Source organism: Haemorhous mexicanus, chromosome 1, assembly GCF_027477595.1.
Source record: "Haemorhous mexicanus isolate bHaeMex1 chromosome 1, bHaeMex1.pri, whole genome shotgun sequence".
Taxonomy (NCBI): Eukaryota; Metazoa; Chordata; class Aves; order Passeriformes; family Fringillidae; genus Haemorhous; species Haemorhous mexicanus.
In genome coordinates this window covers 23,054,171-23,064,975 of record NC_082341.1, presented here as the reverse complement: position 1 = coordinate 23,064,975, position 10,805 = coordinate 23,054,171, and the positions used below count along the sequence as shown (strand labels likewise).

General features: G+C 48.3%; 1 protein-coding gene across 1 annotated transcript; it reads right to left on the bottom strand.

The window, feature by feature from the left end:
- Positions 1 to 5,321: 5,321 nt before the first annotated feature.
- On the bottom strand, positions 5,322 to 9,337 carry FZD1 (frizzled class receptor 1). Its single transcript, XM_059843015.1, has one exon. The coding sequence runs from the start codon at positions 8,969 to 8,971 to the stop codon at positions 7,220 to 7,222; it is 1,752 nt and encodes a 583-aa protein (XP_059698998.1). The 5' UTR covers positions 8,972 to 9,337; the 3' UTR covers positions 5,322 to 7,219.
- Between the last annotated feature and the right edge of the window lie 1,468 nt (positions 9,338 to 10,805).

Here is a 10,805-nt window from a genome sequence, read left to right as displayed (position 1 = left end):
TAAAAGTGAAATGTCATGAATAAACTGTCAAACACCTTGAGAGTAAGTAACTTCTCTGTTTGGACAGCAATGATTTTGTGATGAACATGCTGCACACTGCACAGTCAATTCTCAACAATAAATGAGATCTGACCAAGTTATATTCTGACAATGGCTGGAGCAAGGAAACTTCCAGAGGAGTTACCTGAGAGTAACGGGCAAGAGAGCAGCAGCAGGATGGGGATGTTGTAATAGCACATACTGCCTGTAACTTCCTCCATCAAATGCAGGGATTAAGAGCAGCCAGGATAATCTCCACCCTAGGTAGGTGGGGGGAAAAAACAAAAGATGATGCCAGCACATGGATTGGGCAGCCAGGAAAATGAGCCAATTCAGGACAGCCTCAGCCAGTCGGATTTTCGTGGAGTTTGCAGGTAAAGGCCAACACTACCTCTGAGTGAGAGTGACAGACCAGTGCCCAGGGGAGCTACAGGCACAGAACCACAGATGGGCAAGGTGCCAGGTGGGGGCTGGCATGCTCTTGTGTTGCTCAAAGGGACTGCACAGTCCTGTGGCTGGCAGTCCTGCCTTTCTGTAGTGTTCTGTAGTGGTAGTGAAGCTCAAAAAAAGCAATAGTTTGAGTTACCAGTAACAAAGCAAGAGTACTTAACCTGAACAAGACAACATGAGTAGCCACAGAGCATCATTGAGCCATACTTTCAGTCTCACAGGTAAACACAGCCAGTGAGACTAACACTGAGTCACAGGATGTAAAACAGTTATACAAACAAGTATGCAAGAAAACAGCATCATGACATCTCCCCTGAGGGATACAGGACATTTTCATTTTCTTGTCATCAAACTTTCTTTGTCATTAAACTAGCCCACAAATATTTCTAAATTTGTGTTGCAGAAAGTAATTAATATTAGCCAAGATATACTCAAACTCGGCCAAAAACCCCTTCTCTTTCACCCAAAAGGATGCTCCTGATACCATAAGGAGGACAAATTCCACTAAACGTGCTGCACTTTTGACATAGGGTAGCATTCTATGTTAGCCTAGAATAACACCTTATTAAATGCTGCAGACCACTAATAATGCAACCATCCAAATGTCAGCTAATTGCAAATAAAAGTCTATGACTTCAGCACTTCTGAAGAAGTGATTTCTAAGATAACCCATCAAAAATACTTTACATGGTGGCTGACAGAAGCTTCCCAATGCAGCATGTTTTCATCAGTTTAATGGTTATTGTGAGGTTTTCACCTTGGTGAAGCTCAGTCATGCCCAATACTTTTCACACACTGCAACAAAGCCTTAGGATACAGGGAGAAGGCAAGGCTTGTGGGGACCTAACTTCATGAGAGGTCAGTAGCTGAATGTGGGTCTGGGTCTTCATTAAGTGTTGTCTGAGTGGAAAACTAGAGTTTATTTACTCAACCTCAAGATAAGCAACTTAATGCTGCTGATTTGAATGCAAACAAGGGCAAGACCTCATGCCTGGAAGACTCTCTGATGTGGTTACACTGGCAGCTTAGAATAAACACAAGTTGGGATCTGAAACACAGTTGTCATGGCCTACAAATTCAGCATGTTTTAAAGTATTTAATTTTTTTTAAAGCATTGTCTCCAACTAAACTATCAAAGTGGTATTGCTTTTATCTGGAAGATGTTACACTTGCAATTACGTATTGTTTACTAAAGTCTGTTTTGCTAATTCACTGAAATCTCTCCTATGTGACAGAAGTTACATTTGCTTCTCCATTTAGTGACCTCAAATGACAAAAGGTGCAGAACGAATTTAAGTTGGCATGTAAATGCAATTATGCCTTTCCTTTTTTCTTACAGGGCTTATCTAGTCTGCTTTAACACCATCACTGGGTGGTGATGCTGTTTAACCATTCACAAATGAATTTGGGGCTCAATGCTTGCAATGTGTCCAGGACCTAATCCTGGCATGCTTAGTTTGTCCTTAAGAAGCTATTTCACATCTTAAAATGTTTGTAGACTTCTAAAAACTAAACTGTGGAAACCAAGGCCTCAGCTGTAAAACAAGTCTTGCTTCCTAAACCTGCTAACCCATTTTTAAATTACTACTATTATTAAAGTACTACAATTTCAAAATTGATCAGGAGCTTCATAACAAAGCATTTCTCTTTTGTGCTGTAAACACAGAAACAGTAAAGGGGTCAGTCAAAAGCAAGAAAAAACTAAGTTCTCTTTCTCCAAATGAGTGTGAATAATTGTCTAAGCCTTACAGCTCAACTGAACAACAGAGGCAAGAGATTTACAAATATTAAAAACTCTCACAGCATAGACACAAGAGCAACCCTCTCTTCTAATGGGTCTAAGCACATTACTGACTTGAATTTTTGAATTGACATTTGAAATCAGAATCCATATGATCCATTGACCCCAAGTTTGCACAACATGCAGAGCAATCATGCTCTGGGTCCAGCAATGCAAACAGCAACCAATAAAATCTAGGAGCATTAAAAGGGAGAGTGAGGCTCATATTGAGATTTTGCACAGTATTGCCAGTCATGTAGTGCTGTCATTGCAAACATCTACCAAATAAAATACAATTCTAGTGCCTGAGTACTAGAAGATAAATTCATGACAAAAACAGAGCTTTACCTCAGTTTCCTCATTTTTTAGGTAAGTGTTTAAATGCTTGATTTAGCACCTCTTCATCTGTCTTGAGTTTTGCTAGCTGAAGCTCCTTCTGAGGCCATGCAGCACTGGAGTGGAAGATTATGTCACACAAATGCAAACTTATTGCAAGAGTATTCTCAATAATTTTAAAGTGTGTCATGCCAAACTCAGGATTACTTTCTCTGGTCAGCTTCACAGTGCACACCTTTTAAAAAGAACTACAGTGTCATTCTGGAAGTTGTCTCTCATGGCTGGGATTGGCAAAAGACTGATGAGATACTAGCCCATAGCCTATTTTGAAAAACACTCATCATGTAAATAAACTCTTACCTAGTTATCAACCCTTTGAATAACAATTTTTTTTTAAAGTGCAAAGAGATGGCAGCAGAAGGGTGGGCATCATCCAGAGGGCAGATTTGAGCCCCACTAGCTTTCAGTCTTGTCCCTCTATTGAAGAAAAAACAAAACCAAACACAACACAAACACACACAAATATGTGCATATACCAGAGATTTTGGGCATTACTACATGAACAAACCAGAAATCCTACTCCTTCCCAATAGGATTTGTTATGGAAACAGCATATAATTTCATTCCAATACCACAAATTTGCCACTACATTAAAGAGTATTACTGTTACTGAAGGATGAACAGTAAACCAACATCCCCAGCTCTTCAAGCTACAGCCCTCTTCAGGGGAATGGTGATTTTGAGTGTCCCTTTGTTTCAGGGTATAAATATACTCCATGAGAGAAAGCAAAGCTGCTGAGTATGGAATGCCTAAACAAGAACTTCAGTCCAAAAAACTTTGTTATATCAAGTTTGTTCTTATATTAACCTTGTCAGGGACAAGAGAAATGGGGGGGGGGCGAAACTGCTTCTTTGTATACTGATACTTTCTACTTACTGTATATTGATACTTTCTCTGGCTACCATGGCACATCAGTCACCCAGATTATGTTGTAAAAACCCCCATCTAAACCCCCTGGAGCAATGGACAGATTTCCTTTTAACAGTAAACCATTACTGATGCCCCATACAACAGATATCTTTGTATCTTATTAATAAAGCATCTGAAATACCATTATGTGTTGAGAAATCAAATATAAAAAGGTGGATGAGCTACACAGACAGCACCACAGCATTCAATGATGACTGTGACCATTGCAAATTACTGCCCTGTGAAGGGTCACAAAATTGCAAAAAAATTTTTATAGCAAACCAAAAAGCAAACAAAAAAGCAGGGGGTGCTCTTTCAACAGATTTATGAACATATTGCACTCTCTAGTATATTTATTAAAATAACCAAGATTGAACATGGAGCTTTAGTTCTGAAAAAAAAAAAAAAATCCAGAGAACTGAAGGGGATCCATATCTGCTGCAAATCATGAACTGTAAATACTGACATTTTACTTCTTGTAGAAAAAAATCCATTATTCATTTCTGAGAAGTATTTTTAAAAATTTGCCTTCCCATCTTTAACATAAATTGCAACATCTCTGCTACAAATGAATGTGCTCTCCCATCCACAAATAGATCATATACATTGTTGCAAGAAGAGATTAGCCAAAAGGGCCGAAATGTAATTACAAACTAACCAAATAGAATTCCATTGCCACGAAAGTGAATGGCTTGTACTTCAGGTCATTAGCAGAGTGCTGATCAGCACAATTTAAAATCCCAAAATACCCCCCAAAAAGGAGGAAAAAAAAAAACCCAACAAAAAACCTGAGGAGGAAAAAAATATGAGAAAAATGTCCAAATATCTGAGAAAGGAGGAACTATGTTTGTGTAGAACAAATTTTAAAATAATGAGAAAACCCTGCCCCCTTGTCTCACCTTAGAGAAATTCTGGCAAGCTTCCCTTACTTCTCTATGGCTGTTTATGCATCATGATTTGAATAAAGTAAACAAGCCAAAAATCATTTGTATCTGCCTCCAGATCTACAGAAAGAAATGCTTTACTAGCTTGTAACACTAAAAATCAAAAATCAAGTTTGATAATTAACCAGTCTTTCCTAATAAACCCACACTTACCGAATGGCACTTCAAACAATGAACTACAGAAAAAAAAGAAAAAGAAAAGTATTGTGTTGAAAGGTTAAAGAATGTGTGTACTTTCCATAAACCTGAAATGCTTCCATGAACATTTAACTCTGGATTAACCAAACAGTCAAAATTCAGGAAATAAAACTATTTTACTCACTAAAGCATTCTGAGAATATTGCAAGATAATTTGAGTGTCCTTTTAAGCACCGAGGGTTAAAAAAAAAAAAATAGGAAAATGAGAAGAAAGGCTAAGTTGTGAGAACTCTTTTCTGCAACCAAAAAAAAAAAAAAAAAAAAAAAAAAGAAAAAAAAAACCACAAACCCCCACCAAACCCACCAAAAAAGAACTGGTGAGCTTCTTTCTTCTCCTGCCATATAGCAGATCTCTTCTTGGATTTCACACCACTGACCATACCCTGTCAGAGATCTTGAACAGTTTACATTACTTCTTTTGAAGGATTAATCTAGACTGGCCCAGAGATAAAAACCAAAATGCACAATGAATTCCTACACTGAATTCCAGCTTGTTACTGTGAACTCAACATAAGAAAAGAAAAAAGGAATCCCACACATCTTGTAGTATATACACTGCTTTCACACAGTATGAGTTAGAGGAATACGTAAAGGGACAAGCTACTTTTGTACAAAACCTCAATTTATTTCAGAGAAATTAAAAATATGGTATTTAATATATATAAATTTCTATTCCTCTATAAATATAGATGATCTTGTGATAATGAACAGAAATAAATGCATACCAAATTAAAATAATTTTGCATTTCAGGGTATGGTAGCCATAGATAATGTTTATGAACCTAAATACAGGCATTTGTAATATAAAATAAAGTTTAAAACAATACAATCAGGAGAGAAGCATTCTGCTGTTTTTCATACAGAGGTCTACATATTCAAATGCATCTGCTGAAAGTTACAATTTTGTCTTTGACTTTTTAAATGTATTAGAAGCACAATCCCACACACCCAGGAGCATACAAGGTAGATGATATACTGCACACATGGTATTTTATCCTTGCAGTATGCAATGTTATTTCTGTACCGAAAAAAGAGGGGAAAAAAGACAGCAGAGGCTCTTTCAGGTCTCATGTCTCACCAGAATGCTTAAGCATTCTGCTTTACTGTTTTCCTTTCCATTGTTTTTACCACTGGCAAAAATCATCACACCCTCATAATGTGTAATGATTTAAATCTCAATGAATTAAAATTCAGAGGAATGGCAATGGCTCCAATGTTTCCCATATGAAGAGCCGGTGTATGAATATAACTAGGGGGCAGGGAGGAAACAAACAAAAGCCCCAAACTGAATGCTGCGTTTTATTCCGATGAAGCTCTTTTCACTGAGCCCGTATTTCCTGATCCTGCTGACCCCAGCCGGCAGCAGCCCGGCGGGGAGGGACCGGGGCAGGCGGCGGTAGGAGCACCCGCGGGGCGCCCCCGGACTGGAAAGTGGGCTTAGAAAAAAAACCCAGCAGGAGGGAATCTCGGTGTATCTCTGCCGCCATCCACCTCCTGAGCCACCGGAGGTGCTACAGGTGCGGCGGTGTGAACCCCAACCCGTACACCGAACCGGGCCAACAGCTCCCGAGCCGTGCGCGGCACGGTCAGACCCGGCCACCCTGGCGGGCGGCGGCCGCCCCAGTCCCGGGCACCGGGAGGGGCTCTCCCCGCTCAGAGCGGCCGGCCCCGAGCACGGCTGCTGTTTGTACTCCCAGAAAGGCTCGGCGCGGGCAAGCGGGGCCGGGGCTCGGCGCAGCGCCGTCCCTGCGCCACGCTCGGGCACGTCCCCGTCCTCCCGGTACGGGACCGGGCAGGGTCAGTGCTCCCCAGACGGGGCCGGGGCCGGGACCGCGGCGGGAAGCGGCGCTCCTCCCCATCCCCACCCCACGCTACCGCGGGCGGGCCAGGGCCGGGACGCAGCCCGGGTCAGGAGGCGCCCCCGGCCGCAGCCCCGCTCCGGGCCCTCCTGCTCATGCAGCTGAAATTCCAAGCAAAGCCATTACAAAACCTATGTGGGGGAGAAGACGGGGATTTGTTTTCGATTCTTTTACCGGGAGCTTTACCCATCCTTCCCTACGAAATAAAAATCCAAAGCCTTTTTTCCTTTAAATTAAAAAAAAAAAGAAAAAAGAAGCGGGGTGGGGGGGGGTGATAAGCGAGGAAGGAAAATCCGCAAACGGGTTAGAAGTGTCCTAAATAATTAAAAAAAAAAAAAAGTGAGTTTTCTTGTAATTTAAATACAAATATACTTACAAAATCTTACAGAGGCTATTTACATCCCTCTCCCCCAACCTGACAGTGCGTTCAGCTCCTACAGGAGACAGCCCGAGCAGCACGGGGAGGGCAGAGCCTGGAGAGCCCAGGCACTGGGGTCTCCCTAGCTCGTCCTCCGCTCCCCGCCGCCTGATGAAGCCACTTGCAGTCCCAAAAGTTTGCCCAGGCAGGATAAGGAGCTGCTTCCCGAGGCAGAGCCTCAGTCCTCCGCCTGCCCGCATCTCCCTAGCCTGGCAAGCAGGGGTCTCAGACCGTGGTCTCGCCCTGCTTGCTGTTGGTGAGCCTGGTGTAAAACTTCCTCCAGGAGTTCAGGGTTTTCCCAGACCAGATCCAGAAGCCCGAGGTGATGCCCACGATTAAGGTCATGAGATACTTGATCATGAAGACAGTGAAGTCGGGGCTCATGGGCGGGTGGTGGCCGCTGTGGTTGTTGGGGCAGGGAATGGCATAACTCTTACAGCTCTGCGTGACCCAGCTCCTCTCCCACTGTTCCCTAAAAGCTTGCTCGTAAAAATAGCAGGCAATGACGATGGTGGCCGGCACCGTGTAGAGGACGCTGAAGATGCCTATCCTCACCATGAGCTTCTCCAGCTTTTCTGTCTTGGTGCCGTCATGCTTCATGATGGTCCGGATCCTGAAGAGGGACACAAAGCCAGCCAGCAGGAAAGAGGTGCCGATGAACAGATAGATGAACAAGGGGGCCAGCACGAAGCCCCTCAGGGCATCCACGTTGTTGATGCCCACAAAGCAGACGCCGCTGAGGACGTCGCCATCCACTTGTCCCAGAGCAAGGATGGTGATCGTCTTGATGGCCGGCACGGCCCAGGCGGCCAGATGAAAGTACTGGGAGTTGGCCTCAATGGCCTCATGGCCCCACTTCATGCCAGCAGCAAGGAACCAGGTAAGGGAGAGGATGACCCACCAGATAGAGCTGGCCATGCCAAAGAAGTAGAGCATCATGAAGAGGATGGTGCAGCCCTCCCGCTTCGTGCCCTGCGCCACGGTGCGGGAACCGTCCTCGGCAAAGCGCTCGTTGCAGACCACCCTCTCCTCCAGGAGGAAGCCGGCGATGTAGGCCACGGCCACCGCCGTGTAGCAGCCTGAGAGGAAGATGATGGGCCGCTCGGGGTAGCTGAATCGCTTCATGTCCACCAAGTAGGTGAGGACGGTGAAGAGGGTAGAGGCACAGCAGAGCACGGACCAGATGCCGATCCAGGTGCGGGAGAAGCGCAGCTCCTCGGGCCCGAAGTACATGAGCCCGTAGAGGCGGCCGGGCTCGCAGGGCGCCCCGCAGTCCTTCTCTCCCAGGAAGCGGTAGTTCAGGTAGGACGGCACCTTCAGCGCCCGCGGGCAGGTGAAGCGCCCGCGGGGCTCGCCGGACCCCGGGCCCCCGGCGCCGCCGCCGGCGCCCCCGCGGTGCGGGTTGCTGGTCCAGCTCTCGGGGCGCAGGGCGGGCGTGGGGGTGCCGCGTTCGGAGGCGTTCTGCCCCACGCAGAGCTCGCCAGCCCCGTGCACCGGGAACTTTTCGCAGCGCAGCGTGTCGGGCCACTGGAAGCCGAACTTGTTCATGAGGGCCTCGCAGCCCTGGCGGGCCCGTTCGCAGAGGGAGCGGCAGGGCGGCAGGGCCTGCTCCAGCACGGTGCACACCGGCGCGTACATGGAGCACAGGAAGAACTTGAGCTCGGCCGAGCACTGCACCTTCACCAGCGGGTAGAACTGGTGCACCTCCAGCCCCGCGTCCTCCTGGTTGGTGTGGCCCAGCAGGTTGGGCATGATGGTCTGGTTGTAGGCGATGTCAGTGCAGAGAGGGATGGAGATGGGCTGGCAGTAGCCGTGGTCCGGGATGGAGATGCCCCTCTCGCCGTTGTACTGCGACGCCGGCAGCTGCCCCCCGGCCGGGAGCGCCGCCGCCCACAGCAGCACCAGCAGCAGCCGCGGGCACCGGCCGCTGCCAACTTCCCCGCCGCCGCTCACCGCCGGCCCGCGCCGCTCGGCCATGCTCAGTCGGTGCCGCCTGCCCTGCCGGGCTCCCGCCGCCCCGCCGCCGCCGCCGCCGCTGCTCCTCCCGGCCCGAACTTGCGACTCATGAAGGGAGCGGCGGGCAGGGACGGGGCAGCCCCGGCCGCCACTCACGCGGCCGCGGAGCGCAGCGCGCAGCTCTGCCCGCACCGGCGGCAGCGTCCTCCGCGCCTCCGACTACGGCCGCCGCCGCCGCCTCCGCCGCCGCCGCCTGACCATTTGTGCCGGCCCCTCGAGCCCGCGCCCCTCGCCTCGCCGCGCCGCGCTCCCTCCGACCGGTTTCCAGGCGCCCCGCAGTCTGCTTCACCGGAGGGAGGAGCCTTGAAACCGACGCCGAACTTTCCTGCGTAAGGGACCGTCTCCCAACGCCTCACCCGGGGGCGGGCGCAGGCGGGCGCGGGGCTGCCCCGCGCCGCGCACAAAGGCGGCGGGGGCGGCGCTGGGGAAGGGGCCCCGCCGCGGGGGGGTGACCGGGGGGACGGGGCTGCGCCGCGTCGGTCGGCAGCGCGCCGGCCGCGGCTGTCCCGGGGCTGTTTCTGGATTCCCCGCTGATGACGATTGTTGAAGCTGTTGAGCGCGCACCCGGACTGGGCCGGAGCCCGTCACCCTCGGTGCCCGCCGCCGTGCGAGCAGCCGGGCTAATCCCGGGCGGGGGAATCGATGTTTGGCACACAGCAAAGGGCAGGATTGGAGGAGGGTTCCGCGGCAGTGTCAGGACTCTGCTGCGGAGAGCAGTGCGCAGTGGGGGTGTCTGCAACTCTGAAATGTGGGAGACACGCTGCGGTCACTTGAGGTGCGGGCAGGAGCACAGACCAGGTCCTGTCAGGGCACAGACCGCGATGTCGCACGTCGCACTCACGATGATACTGGAACTGCTAAAACTCGCCTCTCCCCAGAGACACCAAGTAACTCGCTACCGAGCTATTGCCAGTGTGTTATCTGCGCCTTCCTCCCAGCGTGTTATCTGCGCCTTCCTCCCAGCGTGTCCGCAGCAGCAGCCCGACGTACGAAAATAATCCCAATAGGGCTTTCTCATTTCCCTTCCTCTCTCTGCGGGGTGGGCAACTATTCCAGTGTGACTCATGTCGAATGCTGTATAGGGTTTTTTGAAAATTCTTGCTATATTCTGGGGAGGGGGTGAATAGGCATACAGTGACCGCCAGCAGTAGCCATTTTTATATGTCTGAAGCCCCATTGCACAAACAGAATGGAGGCCCTGTTGGCTCTCCCAAAATGCATAGTCCAGAAAAACGATGAAGGCTGAATAGGGCATTTACTGTACTCATTGGAACTGAATAAGAATAATAAAGTGTGCTCCTGGAGAGAAGAACCCTGCCCTGTTCTCCAGACATTCAGTAATTAAGCCTCTCCATCGTGTGTGCAAATGTTCTCATATTTGTCTGAAGGTTCATTCTACCATTCGGAGCTGAAGCAGGCATGGAACTTCTCCCACCAGCTGTCTTCCTTCTCTGCACCATGCTCCCATCCTTTTTGCCTTACATGTTAATTGAACTCCAAAAATCCATTAGTAGCAAGACAGCTCCAGCATTTATTTCTAGCTGTCAGAGGTGGCAAGGGTTAATAAAAGACATCCGTATTTCTTGGATAGCTATAGATAAAATTTGGACCATGCTATTTAGGCCACTTTCTTTCTCCCAGCAGAACTGTCCCACATTCAAACTAATTAATAGCAAAATCTGTGCTGTGTAACGACTGCAGGAGTGGGATCATGTTTAGAAATTGCACATCCTTAAAAATGTCGATTGCTGATGTCCTTGTTTACTGAGGTTCATTGAGTTCTGCCAAGAACTCT